Consider the following 26455-nt stretch of genomic DNA (forward strand, 5'->3'; position numbering starts at 1 on the left):
TAATGTGAGGAATATTTCGATCATGTAAATGTTTCGATCCTGCCCATCACTAGTTCCCATTTCTCGTGTCAAGACTCTACATAATGCTCTACATTGTCTACGAAATCTTTTTGTTGTCTATAGTATAATTATTAGTTGTGAAATGTGAAAGAAAGGTTTTTTGTCAGTTTTCATCACATTTTCTTTACTTTTATGCGGATTTCGTGAGTGTCTGAAAGTAATAATTTATAATTCCTAGTGTTTTTCGTAACTTACATTTAAATTTCTACTGCTGTTAATATTGATTGATCACTGTAATGAGTTTGTTGGACGCTCGTTCACAAGCTAAATGGTAAATATTCTGTTGATATATGTTGCATGTCGAAATGTCATCCTCGGTCATCCATGTTTTGACGGACGATGGGTTCTTAATCTCGGGTTCCCATGACGCGAGAGGTGATTTTGTTGTTTACCTTATAGAAACAGAGCTTTTTGCCCCCAATTTGCATCGCTACGCCCGATTCTCTGTCGCCTTATGGCAGCTCTGGAGAAGTGCACCTTCTTTCGAATTTTTATCTTCAATAAATTTCATAATATTTTATCGGCAAGCTTGCATATTCCCTATGTTTGTGGTTACTATATGTATTGCCTCAAATTACTTTATAAGGTAGCCCTAATATAAGGTAAGTTACTAATATCTTGCTTTATTTCGTGAAGCAGTTTGTCACTACGTTTATTGTAATGTTTAAATAATTAAATGTACTTCATACTAAGTATCTCTAGTCCACACTTCAAGAGTGATTATTGTATTCAATGCTTTATTTGTATGATTGACCGAGAATAAGATTTCACCCACAATATGTGCCATTCAACCTTAATTATAATTGGAAAAGTTTTTTTTTACTTCGCTTACTGCTTCAATTTATTGAAGTAATACCTTTTCAAGTTCATTAATACAAAATATTAAGTCGGGGGAGATGGAAAAACTTGCCGAAAATAGGTTATTAGATTGTGTTATTTAAATAAATTGTGCAAATTTAGATTAACTGATTTCAGCAAACGTCACTTAAAACTAACACAATCCAATATAGCGGTAAAACTTTTTTTGACTATAAATTTTGAACTTTGAAAAATATTTAACTTTTATGCTTCTTTTACCATCCCCCCCTATGTTAATATTTGTTTCTCGTAATAAATAGTTCAAATGATGTATTATTTAAGTAATGTGTGCGTAAAGAAGTAAGTGACTTATAAAACTCTAAACTTTTACCATCTCCCCCTACCTTATAGTTGTTTCTCGTAGTAAATACAGGGTTTTCCAATAAGAGGTGTTATTTTGAATAGCCCGCTATTTCGGTAGATGTTACTTTTGAAGCTGTCATTTTTTGACATTTGACAAATAGAAACTATGCCACTAATAAAAATGGAACGATACACGCTTCAAAAACGCATTGAAATTATTAAAATTCACTTGAGTGAATCAAATGCATATCATCTTGAGTGATGAGGCCCATTTCCACCTCGGTGGCTTCATCAACAAGCAAAATTGTCGCATCTGAGGCTTGGAAAACCCAAGAGTTATTGTTGAAAAGCCTCTCTATCCTCAACGTGTGACTGTTTGGTGTGGTTTATGGTCCGGCGGAGTCAGTGGATCTTACTTTTTCGAAAATGAGGCTGGAGTAACAGTTACGGTGAATGGATTGCGCTATCGAGAGATGATTAATGATTTTTTATGGCCGTAATTGGATGGTATTGTTCTGGACAACGTTTACTTTCAACAAGACGGCGCTACGTACCACACAAGCAACGAAACCATTGATCTTTTACAATTGAATATCAAAATAGGTAACACCTCTTATTGGAAAACCGAACTCTTATTGTAGTTGAAATGAAGTATTATTTAAGTAATGTGTGCGTAAATAAGTAAGTGACTTATATAACTGTAAACTTTTACCATCTCCCCCTACGTTAATAGTTGTTTCTCGTAGTAAATAGTTGAAAGGAAGTATTATTTATGTAATGTGTGCGTAAAGAAGTAAGTGACTTATAAAACTGTAAACTTTTCCCTCTATTGTTGTTTCACTCTATTGGTCATAGACTTGCTTATTTCATATCCTAATTATAATTTATTCATTGTTTGTTTTCAGATATAAGATGGGGCTTTTGATATCAAAAATCTGGAGCTTATTTGGGAATGAAGGTAACACAATACATTATTGATTTTATATTAAATTTACCACAACTAAATTAGGAATGTTAAAATGGCTTCTATTATGTGTTTTTAAATTACGCTATATAATTACGGTGATTTATTTTTAATATTATTATTATTATTAGGCCGTGTTGGACTAACTCCTTCTATAGCCAACTTTTCGGACAGCATTACTGTGTCCATCATCATCAGGGCAGATGTGATGTCTGAAATGTTGGCTAAAGGAGGAGGTAGTGCAATACTGCATAATATCCTAAAAATAAATCAGTATAATACTTTGGGCCGCGAAAATCTCAAATCATATCTGATGCAGTACATTTTATGTTTGTGCAGACAACACATCAATCAGTTTTATTCCAATAACCAGGGTTTTCAACTAGAGATTTGTCATAATAAAAGTCATAAATAACCCAATTGCATATGAAAACATAATAATAAGTAATCTGCTCAATTGTTTCTCCAAGTATTTAAACACTGATTGCTGATGTATTATTGGCTGTGTTTATTTTATGTCATATTGACTTTATTCAACGTCTAAAATTGTCAGCATTTGCATCGAACTGCTTTGGTGTAATTATCTCTGAATACATATTGAATATAGTTGGTGCCAATGAATACAAATGATATCTTGGAATTTCTTGATTTCAGTGTTTCTTTCTGGATGTTATATCATTCTATTCATTGTCTACACCCTTCTGAGATTTGCATGCTTAAACACAGTTAAAGCGTTCTCATATTCATTGAAACAATTTTCGATACCGAATGATGCCTCCCTTGTTTCAAATCCAAAGTGCGAGTCACTCACCCTTTATTTGGAGTTTCTGTATTTTCATTGTTAACACTTCCAGAAATATTTTGAAGACTTTAGCCGACATCTTGGAAGTCTGACATTGAAACCTATATCTATCTTTTTTGAAGAGTCATTTTGAAAAAAACTATGAATGGACGTGGATTATAGAAAAAAGCTATGCTTAAATGTTTAATATTTAAAAAATATTTTTAACCCCTATGAGACAGATGAAATTTAGTAAATTTCTCAAATCATTGAAAATTTTAATAGAAATAATAGACACACTTCAATGTCAACTTTTTTAGTTTGGAATTTTCATTGGCAGTAAAGAAATACATTCAAAACATTTAAAACTTAGCTTAACACACTGCACCCTGCAGTGCACCTCAAGGTAGTCATCATTTCACTGGACTGCAAATGCAGCCAGCCGCACTATAGGGGTTAAATAAAAATGCTGCGATTTCTAAACACTTGGCTACATCACCCCGTTTTTCAACCAGTTTTTTTTCCACTTCAATAATTTCTTCACTTCACCGGACGGTTCATTTTTAAGGTTAAAACATAATCTTGCCAGTTCATACATGTTTGTCACATATTCTAGCGAAGTTTTACTGCTGAATGAAGCCAATAAAACTAAGCACAACTTCTTTATTTCAGAGCATAAGTTGGTATTAGTGGGACTTGACAATGCAGGAAAAACCACAATCCTGTACCAACTTCTGTTGGGGGAAGCTGTTCATACGAGTCCAACCATCGGATCCAATGTGGAAGAGGTTCAATGGAGAAATCTGCGCTTCGTCATGTGGGACCTCGGTGGCCAACAAAGTCTTAGGGCTGCCTGGAACACTTATTATACTAACAGTGAGGTATGTATGTTTTTTAATACATTGTTAACTCCCAGATCATTCCACAGCCGAGCTGTTGAACTCAAGAACAAGTTGTAGAAACGACATGTTCTTTTGTAACAAATGTCAACCGTGTAAGAATGTTAGGCATGCATTGGGCATGTTTTCCGACTATGCACTTGTGCCGAAAGGATCAATGACAAGCAAGTTCTTCCAATGAAAAACCGGTAGAACAAGGACAGCATTCGCACCTGACACCTGTGTTCTAAAGATTGCAATCCGTGTTAAAATAGAGGAATCTATCAAACTGACCAGAGGTTGCTGCCTAATTTAATAGAAGGGCGCACTCGCGATTTGTTTACTGCAGCAGAAGTGAACTTCTAAAATACTTTATTGTTAGACTATACCAGCACTGGACTAGAGAACATTAACTAATTAGAGAGAAATACTGTTGCAGTTCATCATCATGGTGATTGATTCCACGGACCGCGCGCGCCTAGCTGTGTCCCGCGAGGAGCTGCACCGAATGCTGGCGCACGAAGAACTCAGCCATGCTTGCCTCCTGGTGTTTGCCAACAAACAGGTTACTACTATATATTATAAGATGCGATCTCATTATTTCCCTTGGCTATATTCTCTGACTTGGAATGGCTTATGATAGCTGCGATTAATCTGCTATGTGTGTAGTGCTACCAGAACTACTAGAACTCCCTAAATCTACTAGTTCTGGCGAGACTATAGTCTGCGATACTTTGCTGTTTGTCACTTTTGTAGAGTTTATGTTCTAGCGTTTTTGATTCCATATTATGTGAAATGATAATTCTGTCAACCTAATAAGAGGAATGCATTTGCACCGCTTGTCTGCGATTCTAAAATTCGTTTCACCTGCATCTCTCTTTAACTTTTACGTTCTGGAAGGTAAATATCACTTATCACCCAATGGGGGGGTCACTTGGTTTCCCCACATATATTGCGAAGCAGTTATGTCTCTTTTAGCCCTTTTCAGTAAAATGCAGATATTAGTTGCTATTTTTTACATACCTACTGTTTTAGCCGGACATTCCCCAAAATTATTATTTTAAACTGTTTGGAATGTTTAACAAATCCTTGGTTTAAACCTCTGCTAAAATTGGGGAGGTGCAACACTATCGGCCATGGCTTCACCTTCGAGAGCACACAAATTAATGACTAGAGAGTCACTTTGAACAAGCTATGTAGATAAAAGTGAATTCTGCAATTTTCAAGTATGCACTAGAGGTTTTTAACCCCTACGAGGCAGATAAAATTTTGTAAATATCCCAAAACAAATTAAATATTTTTTATTTTTTTTTTATTATTTTTTTTTTTTTTAATTATTTATACCCGCTAAACTGCCAAAGCAGTTTGTCAGCAGGTCAGTTTAACAATATTAATATATTACTAAAGCATTCAAATAACGAGAAATCACAATATTTAAAATAGATACAGAAGAATTTAAATAAGAACTTAAATAACTACAAAACAGAGACATATATAAAAAAGAAACAATAGAATAACTTATAACGTACTACAATACAAAAAATTTAAATATAAAGACAGTCAGTTGTAACACAGGCAAATTACTCATATTCATATATATACACATGCATAAGATTATAAACAATATCGGTATAAAAAAGCTTGATCTATTAACCATTTTTGAATTTTATTTTTCAATTCGGTGGTGTAATTTGATTGAATTTTTATGGCCATTGGAATCTTATTATGTAAATATGGTAGGCACAAGATAAGAGAAAGTCCGCTGTCCGTATTTATTTATAATTTTCGCAATGGACATACCTTCATTTCTATTGAATCTTATGTCATATGCATGATCTACTTTTTCTTTGTATATTGAATCTGACGTTATGTTTTGACATATAATTTTAAACCATAATATTCCTCGAACAGATAATACGTCAACTGACTCATATAATAATTTTATATCTCTTCTTTGTGCATAAATACGTTTGTTTACCAAAAGCTTAGTCATGGAGTTTTTAATTGATTGGATGTAACCTATATTTGTCTTGCAGCAGTTTCCCAAGGACGTTATTCCGTATCTGATTGTAGATTCCGCTAGTGACAAATAGATTATTTTTAACGTACTTATAGGCATAAAATATTTAATTTTGTAAATTCGCCCCGCATTAGCTCGTAGGCGTTTGCAGATGTTGCTAACGTGTGTATCCCATTTCATATGCGCATCTACAGTTATCCCCAAATATACATACGTTTGTACCAGTTCAATGGTTCCACATTTACAGGACTGTGAAGAATTGTGTATACACTCAAATGTATGCGACTTTATTATAGGCGTGATGGTGTATTTGGCATGTGGAGATCGTATGCATCAATTTAGTCTTTTTGGAATTTACTATTAGGCTGGCATCATGTGACCATTTCTGTAAAGAAAAGAAATCATGCTGCATGAGTTTTATTGCAATAGATAAATCTTCATGCGAAATGACTAGCGCCGTATCATCAGCATAAACGTAATGCTTAACAAAGGTGAAAATTTTATTCATGAGTGAAACAAATATTATGTATAATGTTGGCCCGAGAATTGACCCCTGCGGGACTCCTGTTGACATATATTTAGCTTTGCTGTATGTTTGAAAGAGTTTCACTTTAATTTGTCGATTGGTTAAATAGTTTTTGAGTAAGTTTTAATAATTTTCCCCTAATTCCTATCGCCTCCAATATCTGTAATAGTTTATTCGGATCAATAGTATCAAACGCTTTGGAGTTGTCTATGAATAATACAAGAATATGTTTTTTATCATTGAGTTCTTGATTTACGTAATTGGAAAAGTCCTGTAGTAAAATTTCTGTGCTTTTATTTTTTTGAAATCCGTATTGGTTGCGATCAATAATGGAGAAACTTTCTAGGTATTTTATTAAATTTACGGAGATGTATTTTTCTAGAATTTTTTCAATTGCTGGCAATATACTGATAGGTCTATAATTTTCCATTTCAGTGTGCTTTCCCCCTTTGTATATTGGCCTAATAATGCTACATTTAAGCTCATTCGGTATAACTGCTTGAGATAAGATTTTATTAATTAAATGAGTAATTACCGGACATAGAACAGTTATTTGTTTTTTAATGTCGAACATTCTAATATTATCAATCCCTGGAATTGGACTTGGAATTATTTAGTTGACTGACTATCCTGCGTATATCTTCACAGGTCGCTCTGGACCGGTACATGCTATGCGGTAAATCAACGGGGGCTATGTTAGATGCTTTGTAGTCACATTTGTGTAACATCGAGCTGATACTATTGGTAAACTGCTCAGCGAATCTATTTACAATGATTTCCTCTGTTTGCCCGCTATTATTAAACATATACTTTGAAATAATTTCATCGCAGTTTGTTTTTGTTTTACTTCCCAATAATTTATTAATTTGATCCCAAGTTTTTTTAGAATTGCTGAAATAGCTTTTAAATGTTTCATTAGAATACGTAGTTTTACTTTTTATGATTAATTTGGAAACAGTATTTAGGGTTGATTTGTAATGTTTTTCGTAGGTTTTATTAGTAGGTGAATTTTTCCATCTTCTGTACATCGAGTCTCTTATTTTAATTTTTTCTAAAATATCATCCGTTATCCATAATTTTATTGCATGTGGTCTTTTTTTGGGTTTTGGAAATTGAAAATTAGATTTGAAATAATGCACGCTTCTACAAAATTCACTTTTTTATTTTGGAATTTTCATGCACAGTAATGAAATGTGTTCAAAACATTAGAGGTTAAAGACAAAACCACTAAATATTAGAAAAATACACAAAACACAAGGAACATGCAGCATGAAGCCATAGACACATTACGCTATATATGCATGTATAATTTGGGCGTGGCACACTACGCTATAATCGTAGTCAGGTCAATTGGGGAACTGCTACGAAATATCATTTCTTTGTTGATTGGGATCTGTCACTTTGACAGATGACAGCCACGTAATTAACCGCATAATTTTCAAATATAGCCTGGCTAGTAGATCACGGCGCATATCGTCGCCACGCCCACACTTATAACACATCATGTTTTTAGTTGTGACAGGTCTGTATGGGATTGTATGGCGAGCAATATATAAAAACGCTTTGAACTTATAGCGTAATCTGGCACCCCCTTAAAACCAAATAATTCTCACTCACATCTAAAACAATATCAAGTTTTGAACAAAGAAACTCCAAATACTTGAGACATAGACGGATAGTTGATGAATTTGTTTGGCCGGTATCCTAGCCGATAGCGATCCTCTCTCTACTTCCCACCAATATAAATTATGATAACGTACTTTGTTCATTAAGGCGAAATAGGTAGACTTGACCTGAAATTTGGCATTTTTGAGGCCACTTTTAGACGTATGGACACTTTTCTAGAAAAAAACACAAATTGATTTCGAAAGATCGTTATTTTATCTAGTAAAGTAAGATGTTAAATTTTGAAAAATAATATTATTTTCATATTATAATAAAGTGTTGCCGTTGGACGATGCGCAGATTTGTTGCATTTTTAAAGGTGAATTTGTATTATACAACAAATATTTCAAATCATATAATAATTCAGTATAAACAATCAATAAATTATCTATCATAAGTATGTATAAGAATTTTGTTTTTATTTCAAATAAAATTACTAATAAATAAATCCGAGCACGCGTTTTGTGACGAAAATCCCTCAATTGGACTATTTATTTATGGTTTTACAAATTGGTATAGTTCAGATTTTTTTACAAAAATAATTTACCAAGACATTATTGAAACATTAGAAATAATTTATGACCAAAAAATATATTCTTAAAGTATATAATCGTAATTAATTTCGATTCGCGTTTGTGCATCTTTATTAACTCGGCACAAGACAAAATTTTGTCAGTTTCCGCCGCGACCGGGCGGCAAGCGGACGTATAGTCCACGCCAGTCTAGTTAATGACATTTTAAAGAAATTCCTCGCTTAAAAATGGGGAGCCAAATACCCTTGGAAAAAAGTTTTATTATAAAACACAAATTACGACATCAAAAACGTACGTGGGAGATATATTTTCAGAAAAAACAAAGGTTAGTGATATTTAATTATCCGTGTACATTGTACGTACTTATATGCTACAGGGTCGTTCGAAAGAATCAGTCAGAATAAGCGCATATTTTTTATAACATTTGGCGATAATTTTGTGTTATTTAATTTCCAGGGAAAAGAATCAACTATGGACTATCAGGAGTTTATGTCTGACATCGATGTTTCGTGTATAAATGTTAAAACTTATGCCAAAGTACGTGAAACTGTTTGTGATTGGTGGTCAAAAAGTGCCACGAACCAAATGAATTTTGATTCGTGATGTGCGATTCAAATAATTTTTTTGATCATAATTTATATTTTATTGTCCAATTCACTATTACATTGGTATAATTCAACATGTTTAATATTTTTTGTGTTACTTTTTGTCAGTTTCATAATGTCATATTGTGAATTGAGCTTCTTGTTTTAGGAAAAAACACGAGGTTATTTTTGACATACTAACCTATGATTTTTCAATCGAAATTTACCTCGTGAATTTAATAACATTTCAACATTAGACGAGTCAGGTCGCTCTGTTAACCATGAAAACAAGTAAATGAAAGCGATACAATATTATGCAATCGCATAACTACATATGTAGGTAGGTACCGTAGAAAATAGTTGGAAATAAAACCTAGTTTTAATATATATACTACTTCAGTTGTAAGGAATAAACCCTATTTTCAATGTCATACATTTCAAATCAAGTAATACTAGATAAGTATTAAAAATAAAACTTTCCGGTAATACCTTTCGGACAAACGAATAAATAAATATGTAAAACAAAAGATTTTTACTCACCTTTGGAAAACCTTTTTTTTTTATTATTTTTTTTATTATTTTAATATACATCATATGGGTTACATTAATAAATACATATTTTGCAAAATACAATATTAAGGTTCATAATTGGTCATGTATACCTTATCAGAAAAGAGGAGCTCTTGTGCCTGATAAGGGATACCTATGTAAAATAAATTAAAAAAAAAAACAAATTAAACAAATATTTGAAATTTTTTAAAATGTATATTCATATATCTACCATGTCAACAAACTGCATTTGTATTTATTTATGTTTACGCACTCCGACGTATAATTTACAAATATGTATGTAACTACTTATTAGGAAGAAATCTACAACTGAGAACTCAACAACAATAATTGTTATTTCATCGGAACCATGCTGTAGTTTTCGTCAGCCGCCCGAGTGTACGGCTCGCCGTGGAATGAATTCGGTATTTCTGTCTCGTTCTAAAAAAACGTCCAATCGCGAGACCGTCTTTTAACGAAATTTGATCTATCTTCCGCTGGTTAAGACGCCTTAAATTTAATAAAATTATCTGATCGTAGAATTATTTCCGATTTAACCTGTTTGTATAAAATCATTAATTCAATGTTTGATACCCCTGATTTATTATATGTAATCTCTTTTCATACTCCAAGCAGGTCGGTTACAAGACAGTACCTACCATATTATTGTAGCGATTCTATATCAACGTCCCAATATCACACTCCTATGCGACGGATTCAACGGCTAGGAAACAAATACTACGATGTTGTTGATATATTTAGTACATAAATTTCAATATATAAGCATACCCTATGGAAGTTTTTTTCATCAAGTAGTGGAATAATTTAATAAAGGTATTTAATTTGACTGGCACATAATAATTTTGTCAACTGAAACAGAAAAAAATATTTTGTATCATTTATGTTTTGTGCCTACATACTGTGTAGATCAAGTTCAGTGATATTTTGACTTTATTTTTTTTGCAATTGTTTTAAATAGTCGTTTCCTGAACTATTTTCGTGTATAATTTCGTAAATATTTTTTATATATATGTATGTAAAAGCCTTAATAGGCGTGAAATAAATAAATATCCGTCCCCGCGAGCGATGTGCAAAAGCGATGCCTACAAAAAAAATGGAAGAAATCAATGAAAAAATCTTATTGGTTCGTGTCATTATTTTATTTTATACATCATCGTATTCCTAAGGCAGTTTCAACAATTTTTTTTCAAAAATAACTTTCATTTTAAAAAAATATTTGCTAAAATTTTCTAAAATCAAATCATTGTTAATAGACCACGAACTGCCACTGTTAAAATACAAAACAGGCACCGCTTACTTTCCTCTTGAGGCGATGCACCACGTCGTATAACGTTTGGAATCGGGCCGCTAACAACAACACTCTTATGTAGACAGCGATAAAATTCCGATTTAAATTCCCTCTTAACACAAGCCGTCTCTTTTAAAGTTTGCCATAGAGTGTATTATTGTTCAGGTACAAATATTTAAATGTGTTATGATCGTTTTCTAAAGAACTTAATTTGCCACTTTATACAATAAAACCTTAACCAAAAATGGGTTCATAATAGGAGATTTTGAACTTTAAAGCAGTTTTAATAGGCCTGATTCTTTAATTTTTTCTGTGATAGTAAAAAAAAATGCTCGATCGTTTCAAAGACCAAGACGTTTTCTACTACCAGTATTTAATTAAAGCACCTAAAATGTTTCGAAGCGATCAAATTTTCAAACCAAAAACATATGAGTTTGCGTTACTACTTAGTGCAAAATAATGGCAAATATGACCTTTAATGGCAAAGTAAAATCATTTTTTATTTTTTTATTATCAATATAAAGTTTCTTTTACAGGTTTTTTTTTTTCGATGTCTGTCTCACTAGGATAAACCTGTGTCGAGACAGACGTATTTGATACATTAAAAATGTTTACATATTTTTTGATACATTAAATATTTCACTACATTAAATGACATTGTGAAAAAGATAGAAAATAATAAATAATAATAATAAATGATACATTTGTTAATCAGCATCTAGTTGGAGTACATACTTATGTAGGGATTTTTATTAAAAAAAATATCATGGATCTGTCTTGGCTGATGATCCAAGATTTGATGTCTGTTTTATATTTCAGAAAGAAATCGTTCAGTCTAATGGCTAGTGGGAGAGCATTATATAGCCTTGTTGCAAAATATCTAAAGTTTCTCTGGCCAAAAGTTGTTTTAGCGAAAGGGATTTGTAAGAAATTATGTCCTTTTGTTCTAGTATCACGAGCAGTTTGGATATTGTCAAAAGTAGTTTTGTGTTTGAAGAGGTATGTTAGTATGTTTTTGGCATAAAGTTGCCTAATGTCCATAACACAGATTTTCCTAAAGATTTCATCCGAACTGCTTGTGATTGGTAGTTTGAGGATAATCTTTATTATAAGTTTCTGAGCTTTAGATATTGGATCAATGGCGGCAGCGTTTGCTCCTCCCCATGCTATGATACCATACTCTATTAAAGATTGACAAAGTGCATAGTAGATTGTTTTGAGCTGGCTTAGGTTGAGAAAGTTGCGAGTTTGTCTAAAAAAATAAATGAATTTTCTAAGTTTGTTTGCTGTAGAGGTTATATGTTCTTTCCACTTTAAATTGCTATCAAAAATAATACCTAAGTATTTAATTTTAGTTACCTGTTCTAAATAAGGGCAATCACATATTATCGGATTTGTCAGGTTGCAAGCACAAATTTTAATTTGATTTTCTGGGTTTCTTAAGGAAGGATTAATACTAAATTCAATGTATTTAGTTTTGGTCACATTCATTGTTAGTGTATTATTGTTTAACCATCTTTTAACCACAGTTATGCCCCTGTTAGCTTTTATGTATACATCATTCCAATTGCTTGATTTGAAGAGGAGAATCGTATCATCAGCGAAACTTACAATTTTGGCATCTATTTGAAGATTACATAATTCATTTATGTATATTAAGAACAGGGTAGGACCTAAAACACTTCCTTGAGGCACGCCGTAGCTAATTGGTAATTGATTGCTATTGCAGTTGTTGATTTTCACACTTTGCTTTCGGTTTGACAGGTAATCGCTAATAATAGTAAGTTCATCACCATTTATACCAATATTAGATAGTTTTTGTAAAAGTTTAGAGTGAGAGATAGTATCGAATGCTTTGCACAGGTCTAAGAATATTGATATGCATTTTGATCCCTTGTCTAAGTTTTCATTTAGAAAATCGGTAACTGTTGCCAGGGCTTCGGAGGTGCCTTTATTTTTCCTGAATCCAAACTGGTTGAGTGATAGTATGTTATTTTGTTCAAGGTATTCAATTAGTTGATTATTAATAGTTTTTTCAAAGACTTTAGATAGTGAATTTAGTAATGTAATTGGACGATAGTTCGTTATGTCCGCTCTAGAGCCTCCTTTATGTATTGGGATTATGATTCCGTGTTTTAGATTGTCGGGGAATCGGCCTTTTAGGATGCTTAGGTTAATAAGATTTGTTAAGGGAGTGGTTATTTCTGATACAAGTTTTTTTAAGGCAATATTTGATATATCGTCCAAGCCAGTTGAAGACGAGTTTTTTAATGAGTTTATGATCAATCTAGTATCTTCATTTGAAATTTGTTTTAGACTAAAATGCAAGTTGTTGGGCAAATTTGTATTACAGCTTAGTGAACTGGAGTTGGTATGGTTTACATCGATATTTTTTGCGAGTTGTTCACCTATTTTTGAGAAGTATTTATTTGCATGATTAACAATAATATCGGGATTACTAGAAAAACTAAATATTTTATCATTTACTTTTAGTTGTTTTAAGTCATTCGTAGGATTAGGTTGAGAGTGGGTGGCTTCTTTAAGTGTTTTCCAAAGTTTTTTAGGATCATTATTACAGTTTTCTATTTTCTGTTTGTAATATATCTCTTTAGCCTTTTTTATTATTTGGGTACAAATGTTTCTATATCTTTTATAAAAGTTTCGAAGTTGTATATCATAAGGATTGTTAATAACGTTTTTGTGGAGTTTGTTACGTTTACGGATAGATTTAATAATAGTGTGGTTAATTCATGGCTTAATTGGTAAAATATTATTTGGTATATGTTTTATAATTATGTTTGTATGTTCGTTAATGGTAGTCTGTAAGTAATTGATAAAGTACGTCCAGGCGTCTTCTGGATTTATAATGTTAAGTAATTCTGACCATGATTTACTCATCAGAGATTGACGAACACAATCATAATAGATTTGAATGATTTTTTTCTTATTTGTTGTGTTTTTATGTTTGTCTTTTCTGTTGCATGTTTGTATGGAAAGAATAGTGGTGTAGTGGTCGGTAAGTGTAGATTCATATACAATAGATATTACTGGGCAGTTGGATTTGACCATGATGTGGTCGATGCATGAAATGGAGTCTAATGTAGCACGTGTGGGAGTGTTTATGGTGCTTTGGAATCCATGGTAAGTGAGCGTATTTAAGTATTCTTGGCACTGAGGATGTTCGTTTGTGGGCAGAATATTTATGTTGAGGTCACCAGCAATAATACAATTTTTAATATTACATAATTCAGTTAAACAGTTATTAATTGATTTTAGGAATGGTGAAATATTATAAGAGGATGGAGAACGGTATATTGCTAAGATACATGTGTCATTTTTGAGAGTTATTTGCAAACAGTTTGCACCGCTGACTTGGATTTCCTTGACAGATAAACCAATCAGGTCAGTTCTGGTATAGACAACAACTCCATCATTTTGTTTAGTATGTATTGAAGTGCTGTAGTGATCATACCCTTTCATTATCATTGTAGTGTTCAGAATTGTTCATTGTATGTATTTGTTTCAGGACATTAAAGGTTCGATGACGGCCGCGGAGATTTCGCAGCAGCTGCAGTTGACTGCCATCAAAAGGCAGCCGTGGCACATACAGCCGTGCTGTGCGTTGACTGGCGAAGGGTATGCTGTTATTCTCTATTAACCTCCCGTTCGCCAGCGTGTATCCTTAAAGATACTATTAAAAAATAATTTCTCTGAATATATCTAGTATGTATATCTATATATCTATTCTGGGGAAACTCCTTATAGTAGATTATATTACTGTTTTCATAAATATACAAGCACATTATCTGGTAAGACGGTACAAATTACAAAAACATAATTTTTGCATAAAAAAAAGTAAATTATTACAAAAATAGAATCAGCTGGCGTATAGCGAAAATTTAGCATCAGCCATCAAGAAGTTACATAATTTTATAAAATTTTACCATACCTATTTACTTCTATATTTCATCATTAACTTATTTTACTGGCTAAATTTGAAAGAGCATTGTAGTGTGTTTGTCCAAACTAGGGTGATAACAAAGCCCAGTCGGCAATTAGTATAAAATAAAAAATGATAGTCTTGAAGAGACCCATGTTGTAGGAAGAAGGAAACTCAGAGGCCTGCAAATCTTTCCACAGCCGAGCTGAACTCAAGAACGAGTCGTAGAAATGACCCATTCTCACGTGACAAATCTTAACCGCGGCATGTTTTACCTGACTATGCACCGGTGCCGAATGGATCAATGATGTTAGAGTCTAGAGCATCTTCGAATGAAATACTAGTAGACCGTCTGTGCTTTAAAGATTGCAGTCCGTTTGTTAAGATAAGGGAATCTAGCAAATGGACCGCCGCGTCAGAGTCTCATAGAGCCAAGGGTTTTATTTTAAATAGTATAAATCTTCATATAACAGTCACTAATAATGAATTTCATATGTTTTAGATTACTTCTCGGATTGGAATGGATCGCCAATAGGATAAAGAAGAAGTAGACTGTTGACACGGCAACAACAAGTGAGGTCATCCTCCACTTATCTGCTGAATAAAGGACTGGGGTGTGTTCACCACTGATGGAAGAGAACTTCTCACTGTAAATAATAGATTGCTCCATCCAGTGTTCACCTAACAATTTAATCTGGTAAAATATATTCTAAAACTATGTTTAACACTGATATACTCCTCTTACCTCTAACTACATATATATGAAATAATATCATTTAGCCAGTATGTTATTGTAAATTCCTAACCATATTTGTTATTTTTCTAATCACCTTAAAAAGAATGGCTTAATTTTGTATTTCATCAATGACCTGGATAAGTTAGTCTGTAGAATTTATAAATATTTTATAAACTCATCGCTTATATCACACACCAAGCAAATGAGAAAGTGATGGCAAAGACTTTGCTTGAAAATATGTAAATATTTTATTTAACATAGTAAAAAAATATATTGTTCAAGAACAATAATAATGACATATTTGATTCTGCTCATTAAACGAGGTGTATTTTAAGTAATTTTTTGAATGATCGCATTAATTTATTTATTAACGTGTAGGTAGGTATATGTAATATAAAATAAGTATGTTAATTTCAATGTGTAGTTACTTGTTGAATAATATAACATTAAGGGCTGGTACACATGAAGCGCTTTACGCTGCTAGATAATCTGTAGATTACCTAATTACTCAAAGTGCTTTGTGTGTGAGAGCTCTAACTGTCCATCGAACCCGGTGAAGGGATTTCGTTGCAAAGGGTATGGATCTTTTTTATCATCAGTGTCATACATATGATGAGAAGTTGAATTTCAAATAATTTCTGTAATAAATAATAAACAGTAAATATTTTATTGAAGAAGATAATACTAATAAATCCAAACGAAACATGAAACAGAACAAGACACAGAATATCAAAAAGGTAACGTCTCAACTGGGAATCGAACCCAGGATCTGTCTCTTACTGGTACAACGTCTCTAACTACTCGGCCATTGGGACCTAATTATATATCATTTTTGTCAATCTCATATTTCAAATTCAAAGCTTTATAGTGTTCCATCGGGACAGATGTACAGTAATAAAAATAAATCACATAATTTAATATTTTATTGTGATTTATTTTTGGGGTATTATGCCATGTTGCGCTTCCTCGTTCTTTTATTTTTTTTATGAATGTATTTTTAAATTCTTCTTTAGCAAACGTTCGTGTCCATCATCAGAACAGATGTACACTGACAACAATAAATCAATTAATCGCAGATCAGTTAATATTTTCTTTATTTATCAATTTTTCTTATGGCAGCTTTTGTAAGTTTTAAAGTAAAATCAATAGAACAGCACCCAGCTCGTGCAGCACCCCTGTATTTATTTATTATATTAATATGAACGATGCTGACGTACTGCCCATCTCACCAGGCATAAAATGTATTTTTTACACAGATATTTGTGAAACCCGTTTATGAATGTTCAAATTAAAAGAATCTCGCTGAAGTATTTTACCTAAAAATCTAATTCACATTATAATAAGCACGTCAGATTTTATATTCGGTTAGTATAATGAAAAACGTGTAGTATTTATTTTATAAAATAAAGATCTTAAATAAAATACCTTCCAAAAGGTGCTCTTTCATTATTCAAGATTATGGGTCTTGTGATTGGTAGACACATGAAATAAAAGTGCAGAGAAACATCCGGAGAAATTCACTAACATTACAAAGTATGATGACTAGTGATCGGTATTATTCCCGAAACGGTGAATATTGCGGGATTTTTCATCTAAACCATCATTATTAGCTCCACATACATTATAATACATGTCGCAAGTAGCAGGTCGTAAGTAGCTGACAGAGAGAGTGATTGGCAGATGGCTGATGCGGCGTTTATATGGCCGCCATGGCAGACCCTATGTGGCCACAATTGGAGCAGTCGGCTTCAGGTGCCAAATAATACCTAACACATCGCCCTTGAGATTTTCATAAAAACCACTCTACAGAAATATACAAATCATCAAAATAATATTGATTACAATGATCACCCAGCCGTCTACTAGTGTTTGCTAGGGGTGCCAAAATTTAAATTGCGCCAGGCGCCGTTTGGCTCATATCAGGGATGACAACGGTTCTGTAAGCTGTGGAAGCCTGGCGTGTTTTTGCCATACATCTCGAAGCTTCTACTCTTCGTAGATTGTCATAGTGCTGCTAGTCAGTAGCAGGGCCCACAGGATTAAATAATTAACCCCATTTTATTTAAAATACTTAAGTCGTTGTGATGAACATTTTGTGTGATGACTACCACCCCCACTCCAATAGCCCTGATTAACTAGGCTCCTCTACTTCTCACGGTCCTGTGCTGCATTCGGGCTTCGAAACCGTTTTGAAGATTACTAGTTCCTATGAGGAACGACTATTCTTCTGGCACTTTTTCTGTTTCCCTTGATTTACGTGTCAAAGGCATCTTAGCACTGGTTCCTCAAATAGCACAGGCTCCTCTGGAGTGGCTACCGTCATCAAATCAATATCTTTGCGAACATACATCTCTTCATTTTGTAATTCCATTCGCCGAGTGCCAATGCACCGCAAACACCACGTCTTATGAAACTGACATGAATGTCTTACAGTCTCAGTGTACCACGGGGTCTCCACTGTATCTCATATTCTTTGAAATTAAACTGCATCCGAGTATAGCAAAGGCGAGCGGTTCATCGGGCACATAAAAATCCCAATTAAACTAGATACAATGTCAACGTCTGCACTTGGGAGTGGTTTGACTTTTGGAATTTGGTCATTTGACATTCTGACATTTGTCTTTTTTCATATTTTCTTCTATTGGCTATTCAACTAAACAATGTTTGTATTTCTAGATTACAATGTATCAGTAAATAAAAACAAATACAAAATTGGATGCCTGAAATACGTAGTGATTGGAAATGTTAAGTTTTACTTTTATTATGTCGACTATTATTCTCCTTTATTAACAAACTATTTTTAAAACTATGTAGAAGATAAATACTCTTCCAATTTACAAAATAATCTTAAATAATGATAGGTACTCTATTGACAATAGAAATCAATGTGTTTTGATGATTATTGTTATTAACTCCTTGGGTATTTTGAGATATTGTCTTCAAGTTACTTTAAATTACCTGTCAGATTCATGATTTATTTAGAAATTTTACCGGATGAACGTATACCAAAATGAAATGCGGATTATGCAAGTAGATGAAAGACCTTTTTTTCATTTTAATATTACAAATGGACCGAGCAATCAAAAATAATAAAATTTGATTTGAGAAATTGCACAGTTTTTTACTATTGTTTTGTCGCTTACTTATTGTCACTTCGTTATTGCACTTTTTTTTTCATTTCATATTTCACTTACTCCTGTAAATTGTAACCTCAACACAGGCTTTTCACACCTGGTGACGTGGGCAGTACATCAGCACCGTTTACAAATGTTTATATAAATATAAAAAAATAATTACTGATAAATAATTCACCAACATTGACAAATCTTTTACAAACGTATGCAATGGCGGTCAATGACTTTTTGAAATATGTATATTACAAGTATTGGAAGTGTCTATCATAAACTTTTATTTGAAAATACAAAGCGTGGTGTTGCCTCTTTCTAACACTGCTTAAAGCATATATCTCACCCTAATAAAAAAAGGAGATATAAGGACTTTTATGAGTCCGTTTCATTTTGTGCAGTAAAAGGCACAAAAATACCCAAGGGTTTAAAGTATAAAAATAGTGAAGAATTCGTTACACATAAATATAAATATGTTGAATGTGCTAAAACATAAGTTATAAACTGAAGAAACGCAAGAATTTCATTATGGTATAACCATATTATTGAAAGCCTTTACAGATATTTAGAAACAAAATAAATTCTTATTACCTCATGAATGTGGTGTCTAATTTTTCCAGTTGACTTCCAGCCATTATTGATAAATATGTGTGTTATATTGTATTAATATTAAAACTGCGTATAACATGTTACATATATAAATAATGTAACATAGTTATTCAGTGTATGGGTCCTCTGGTAAAATCAATTACCTATAGGTTACCTTTAGGTGGTATCTTGGAATAGATAGCTCGGAATTATTATATTGGTAAAATTTATATTTTTCGCCGCACAGTTGGTTAGGCTGACCATCTGTGGAGAGGGGTTCAGAAAGGCGAGGTGTTGTCTTGGAGCTTATCATTCTTTGACGAGCCACGGGTGACCTTGTCCACCGTCCCTGTGACTCTTCACTAATATTTGTTATTTTGTGATTATCATTCGAGCCATCAGCATGGAGGATTTTATTTGTGGATAAATATTCTTGGATTGGGTTGGGTAACCATCTTTGAAGAAGTTGGAGCTGCGCAGCGTCATTTTGATAATACTCTGTGGCCTACAGAAGACCCTGCGCGAGAACTGATGGCCTCTGAAGCTCTGGTAACTGCTCCAGACCGCCATTTCAGCATCCGGCAGCAGCATAGGTGAGGGTCAACAAAGGTCCACACTTGAGATATAATTTAAATAAATACACAATCTACGTAATCCAACCTCATGCTCCTAACCCTTAACATTTTCCTTACAAATATTTTTAGGCACTCGTAAAATGGTGTTACCATACACATTAGCGGGGTAGCCAGTTGAAAATAGAACTAAGAACCTTTTCAAATGTAAAACTAAATATATTTTAATTTTATTGGTATTTTATAAAATAAAAATTATGTTCATGTTATGAGATGGACGTGGGTTGAGAATGCCATCGGAAGATGAAGCAGATATCACTTGTAATAAAAATACATGAAATAACTTAACCTCTTCCCGCATGACGACATCACCCATTGTCGGTAAAGTACACGGTACCTACATACAATTTAAAAAGATTTTGTTTTGCTAATCAAATAAATTTGAACTTTTGATGAAAAATATTTATCATGGGTAAGAATTTTTCAAATATCATTGAGACCTTTCTTTTTTAAAACCATCTATTTGAATTTCGACTTTGTTTTCGTGAATGAATGAATGCAAATATTGGAAGTGGAAATTAACCCACTTCCTGACACCTGATCGCACTGAAACTCGACAAACAGACTCATTGTCAATGACAAAGCATTCTATCAACTTTTGGTGGCCATAACACATACACCCACAGAGATGCAAGCATTTCTCTAAAATTGTATGACACTACAGCAGTTAATGAAATAAATGTCGGTCCTACCCAATCAGGATTTGGATCAGTTGATACCTCGGTTGACTACAGATCCTGGGGAGGAAGGTTCAATCCTCAGTCAAACCAAAAAAATTCTATCCAAGGTAATGAAATGTGTCATCAACGACAAACATACCTCGAGAAGAACAAAATTATTAACGACCGTCAATACAGATTCTGGAGGAACCGCTCGTGCGGTGAACTTCTTGCGTATGTGACGCATGTTTGGGGGCGGTGTCTGGAACGTTATGGTGAGATCCAAATGGTTGCACTGTACATTTCCAAGGCCTTTGACCGTGTTTGGCACCGAGGAGTCAACAAACTGCCTTCTTACGGACTTCCCGCATCCTCGTGTACGTGGATTGTTGACTTTTTGAGGGAATGGTCGATTCAGACGGTTGCCGATAGTTTCACCTCTTCCTCACACTCAATAAATGCTATCATCCCACAGGGATCGGTTTTGTCTCCAACTTTGTTTTTGTTGCACATCAATGACCTTTTGTCGTGTGCGCCAATACACTGTTACTCGGATGACAGGACAGTCCATGAAAGCTTTTTGTTTGACAAGCCCCCAAAGGATACACAAACTGCAACAGCTCGGAGGGCTTTGAAGCAGAGAATGGACAACCGTTACCTCGAGAGGGTTTGCTCTTGGGGTCTCAACTTCATTAGTCGAATTTAATATTTCAAAGACCAATCATGTCTGATTACGTCTAAATGGGATTGAAATGACTATCTAGTCTCCTTCAACGGAAGCAATCTTCCGAACAGGCCTTCCATTGATATGCTTGGTATAACTATAAGTGACCAGCTCAGGCACGGAGGTTCCATTGAAGCCAGAGTCAAGCTAGCCGCACAGAAGCTGGGTGTACTGTACAGGGCCCGCAGATACTGCAGATAGTACACAACTGCTGACCCTGTACAAATCTCAAGTACGCTCTGCTGTTGAATTTGGCAGCCACCTCTGGTCCGGAGCCCCAAAATACCTGAAAAAACCCTAGACTCTGTTCAGTAACGGGGGGTCCGTTTGATAAATCCCCCTATCTTGACAGACGGATTGCACAACTTTAGATCACGGGCGTCAGGAAGGTATGTTGTCCTTGTTCTACCGGTATGGCAATGGAAGATGCTCCGAGGAACTAGTGTCATTGATCCCTTCAGCACTGGTGCATAATCGGGAAACATGCCAAACGCGTCCCCAACGAGAATAGGTCGCTTATACGACTCGTTCTTGAGTTCAACAGCTCGGCTGTGCAATGATTTGCCGGCCTCTGTGTGTCCTCTCTCATCTACAAATATGGGTCTCTTTAAGATCCGTGTTGACTCCTTCCTCTCCTTAAAAAGACCCTCCATACAGCATCCCCAGAGATGACATAGGCCCTAAGGGACATTATTTTTCTCAGGGCCTCCCAAGACATCTAAGTTTTATCTAGGCTCTATGTGCAAACAGATATAGAATCGTACTTACCTGACAAGTCACTTCAGATAAACACCAGTGGCGGTGCGCGACTTTTCAGTGAGCAAGGATGGGAAGATTGAAAAATTCAACATTAATACACTTCCGGTGGGAAGGGTAGTGTCAGGGCCGGCCCTACGCGGGCGCAATTGGAGTGGTCCGCTCTGGGCGCCGAATTGCCAAGGTGCCAAGCCGCTGATAATACCTCACCTAACACATCGCCCTTAAGATTATTTTTCATAAAAAACGGCGCTACACAAATCATTCAAATATTATTGATTACAGTAATCTGCTACGAAACCTAAACCTATACAATGGGTAATAAATCCTCAAACTTATGTCACATCAGAAGCTAAAACCATTTTTTTTTTAATATAATAAAATGCATACATTTTTTACACATAAAACATCACTAAATGGCCCAAAACTAACTTTAACTTCAATTATTGAGTAATATTACAAAGTATGACATTAATTTCTGAATTCTGTTGCGATGTGGTGACAAATTTATTCAAAAATGTGTATTATTTTCAAGCAAAGCAAAACCACTTTTCTCAAATGGGACCCTATTTTTGCCCACTTGATAGTGTGTTAGTAGCTGAAAATAGTAAAATATAATTTTTCTTTTGAATATTAAATTTTTTGTATGAAGTTTTTAATCAAAAAATTGAAACAAAAGTATGTATAAATAAAATATAATAGTATAAAAATTTTTCAGCTACAATAACATCATTAAAGTCATATTTTTCAATATTACCACTCCAGCTCTGACCGCCACTGATAAACACATTACATATATATTAGAAAGTTGTAATGTAAATCGGTATAGATTATCTGTTTAGTGATTTTGATAAACACAATTTAGGGCTATCGCAATTTGAAAGACAACCACTCACAAATTTGGGCAGCATTATGAGGGGAAGGAGAAATTACATGATTGGGATCTATTTACTAAAATAGCCAATTAAAATTCCTATATATATAATATTGTACTGCTTGCTGACTGCTATAATTTGAAATATATCATATTTAATAGTGTTATTATGAAGTTCTGCGAGTTTTTTTAATTATTTATATTGTTCACAATTAAAATTAAGTAAAAATAAACACAATATGTAACAATAAAATCAAAGGAGATGATAGTTGATACACAATATATTTTCAGTTGAATTACAATAATGATTGAAAGTGCAACTGTAATTGCCATTAAACACTGTGTATAATTTTATTATACCAACTACGTGCACTTGAGATGAAATATCACTCAAAGCTACAAAAATGCAATGTATAATTTTAATTTTTACTATGTACTTGTTTATTAGAAACTAAAAAAAAAATTTGTAGTTTTTTTTTATCTAAACGTTTTTCCAATTCTTTGAGAATTTATGACAATTGATGACCGGTGTACCGTCATGTATGACATGTCATTGTCATGTCCCCTGCTGTTTCGTTGCTTAGACTTTAACTTGGGAATGTAATACGCAATACAGAAGGAGTCAATATTAAATGAGACGGGCTGTTGAAGATCGAATAGCTGATATGCTTATAAAATATGGTTTAAGAATGACGTCTGTTCCTAAATCCCGTGGCGCTAGTAACACTCGAATTTCTCCTAAACCAAGCCCAAAGACAGGAAGTGCCATTTTGGCAGATTTAATATTCAATGCAAGGATGCGTACTTAGTATTATTCTGTGATACATACTACTTCAACCGATTTCAATGGAAGTTGCTCCCTTTAAAGAACGGTGCACAGCCGTAAAACACACCAATCATGCACTCAATGTTGCAGTTGACGTTCACCACAGCATCCCCGACCTATTTGCAGTTATTATTCCCACTGTGGCGTCGCGGGTTCAATCTTCTGCTAGCTAATTCAACATTGCACAAGCAACAGTTTACCACTATGCACATATAATGTTAGAAGTAGGAGGAACTCAAATAATGACAGGTTATTCGTTATCTGGGAATCTCTTTATAATAAATTGAACCAAAAATTGGAAGTGCCTAAATGTTCAAACGAACACTTAAAATAATTAAATTCGAAACCAAAATAGTATGCAAATTAGTGTTGGGAGGACACAATATCAGAATGAGGTCAGGTGTGAGGTGAAATATTTCCTGCATAAACTCATCTGAAATCTGAGCGTCAAACACAATGTGTGTATTACTGCAGTGACTACAGTCACCTCATGCAATGTATTAAAACACCTTATCAAAATGTGTGTTACTGTTGTGTACGAGTAGTGTTGAGTACCTCCACTGGCTTCAAACAGTTGAGGCTTGTGCGGTATTCACATAATAAATTACCCCCCACCTCATTACCCGTCAACCCCTCCCATGTATTGTACTGTTTCAGGACTACAGTGTTACAAGAGCAATACATTTTGCATGAGGTGTTTGAGGTTTCTCATACAAAATGCACTGCAATTATCCCATTATATTAGCTCACCTCACGGCAAATCATGTACTGTTAAAATCTAATACAAAGAAAAATAATTGGAACTAATATATTTAGTGAGGTGGCGGGACATTTTATGTTTGTGTATGAGACATTTGCAGTGCATCTTGTATGACGTAGTCAACACTAATGCAAGTCATATATCATCTCTTTTGCAGTAGAATTATGGTTTCTTCTCCACAGGGTATAAGTAGGCCCTCGATTATCAGAATCACGTATATCCTTGAGAAAAAATTCCATGTCCCAACAAGCATCCACCAAATAATGATCTTGTCCAGAAACAACTCATGTAAACATATTTATTGTACATTCAGAGTTTTTATAGCTTTAGTTGTTTTTAAATAAATGTTTTTACTGATACCGCTTGTGCTTTCTTTTAATACCCTAGATCTATTATTTTTCTAGATACTAGTAAATCTAAAAATGACTAATTATGTCGGTCGTGGTCTTGAGTGAGCTCGGGCCCAGGTGCTGGTATGATGCGGTCACCACCATGTTTTCGGAGGCCATTAGCCGCGTCCTAGTGACCCGGTGCTCATCAGGCCGGTGAATCCATTCAGTCCTAGTTCCGTAAACATTGTCGATGCACTGCAGTATCTTCTGTATCCAAATATAGTCCACAGTACATCTTAAGATAACGCTCAACTGAGCTATGTTAGTTTCGTCAGCAGATTCGTCGATAGCAACAGAGTAGAACTGTATATATTTCAGATCCTTCATAAGTAAATTGTCCCCAATAGTTCAACATGGTCGGGGCGCGTAGTTGTATCTGCTTGAAGAAAGTGTCAAAGCTAGTTTTCAGTTTTGGGTAGCTTACCATCTCTTCCAAAGCTGCTTGCACGCATTCCAAGATCGTTTCTGAGTCATGGAATGACTGTTGTGGCCCCCAAAACTAATTACCGACCGCTGGTTTAGATTACATCTCTCACTATGACATTATTGTAGGAGATACAATGATTTCTATAAGACCTGTGAGCTGTTCCCAAAAGTGAAAAAATTAGTCTGTGGGGTTAAGAACAACTTTGTCAGCAAATAGTTAAATAAAGAGGATGACCAGAACATTCTACTTGAAGGGACGGCATCTGTGGTCCAGGGGTAAGGCTCTTGACTAGCAAGGTTCAAAGCAAATTTTATTTGATTAATTTGTGTTATTTCACAATTTAATCATTTAAAAATAATAAATACTATATTTGTGGCACATTCCAGAGTGGACAATACTCTCAGTATCGCCCTGGTATAAGACCACCATTCAGAATTGAAACGTTGCTCGAAATGGCTTTAGCCGTGGTTGGTGACCAGATCTGAATAGTCAGGTATTTCCCAATCTCCTTCCCCACCCCACTACCTTCAGCCCCATAAAATACATTCCCAAATTGGGACGCCGTAGTTTCACTGGCTGAAGACGGTTGGGAACAGTAGACTCTTGTGCAGTTTCACAATAAAACAAAAAATTAATGGGCGATGATTGCATCGCTCCAGTAAATATTATTATATTGTAAATATTATTATTCGGATGGTATCTGGAGACTTTTAACCCTTTACAGGACAACTTGTTTTTCAACGATAGGCCCTTAACTCTTAAACCCTACCTGGGGTACTGGAGTACCCCTCTGGTGTTTAAAATATCAACAATTTTAACAATATTGCACCGTTGCAAAAATCGCTCTAGCTAATCTACTCTCGATAATTAGCGCGTAAGTACGTCAGTAAGCCGTGACCGCCCGGCAAGTGCAGTCCCGTCCACAGGTGTTCCGGGGTACCCCTGTACCCCGTGGTAGGAATAGTGTTAGTTCTTCCTTACAGTTT

The 26455-nt window shown here is 34.4% G+C and overlaps 1 protein-coding gene across 2 annotated transcripts; it reads left to right on the forward strand.

Moving 5' to 3' along the window:
* Positions 1–130: 130 nt before the first annotated feature.
* On the forward strand, positions 131–25007 carry Arl5 (ADP-ribosylation factor-like 5). 2 transcript variants are annotated; one of them, XM_089649941.1, is made up of 6 exons: positions 131–331; positions 2127–2179; positions 3639–3847; positions 4284–4409; positions 14557–14666; positions 15473–25007. In XM_089649941.1, exons 2-6 carry the CDS (start codon positions 2134–2136, stop codon positions 15519–15521), a joined length of 540 nt encoding a protein of 179 aa, XP_089506067.1. In that variant the 5' UTR covers positions 131–331; positions 2127–2133; the 3' UTR covers positions 15522–25007. The 2 variants fall into 2 exon arrangements, with proteins under 2 accessions (XP_089506067.1, XP_089506068.1); XM_089649942.1 differs by lacking the exon at positions 131–331 and adding an exon at positions 515–662.
* The last annotated feature ends 1448 nt before the right edge of the window (positions 25008–26455 follow it).

The sequence above is a fragment of the Hesperophylax consimilis genome, chromosome 31, assembly GCF_061612785.1.
Source record: "Hesperophylax consimilis isolate HC1 chromosome 31, BYU_Hcon_1.0, whole genome shotgun sequence".
In the NCBI taxonomy this organism is placed as follows: Eukaryota; Metazoa; Arthropoda; class Insecta; order Trichoptera; family Limnephilidae; genus Hesperophylax; species Hesperophylax consimilis.

Excerpts from the sequence above, each read along its gene's own strand:
- Arl5 (XM_089649941.1), top strand. The coding sequence starts at position 2,134 with ATGGGGCTTTTGATATCAAAAATCTGGAGCTTATTTGGGAATGAAG. Across the intron at positions 3,848-4,283 it reads CTTATTATACTAACAGTGAG|TTCATCATCATGGTGATTGA; the intron begins GTATGTATGTTT and ends ATACTGTTGCAG. Across the intron at positions 14,667-15,472 it reads TGTGCGTTGACTGGCGAAGG|ATTACTTCTCGGATTGGAAT; the intron begins GTATGCTGTTAT and ends CATATGTTTTAG.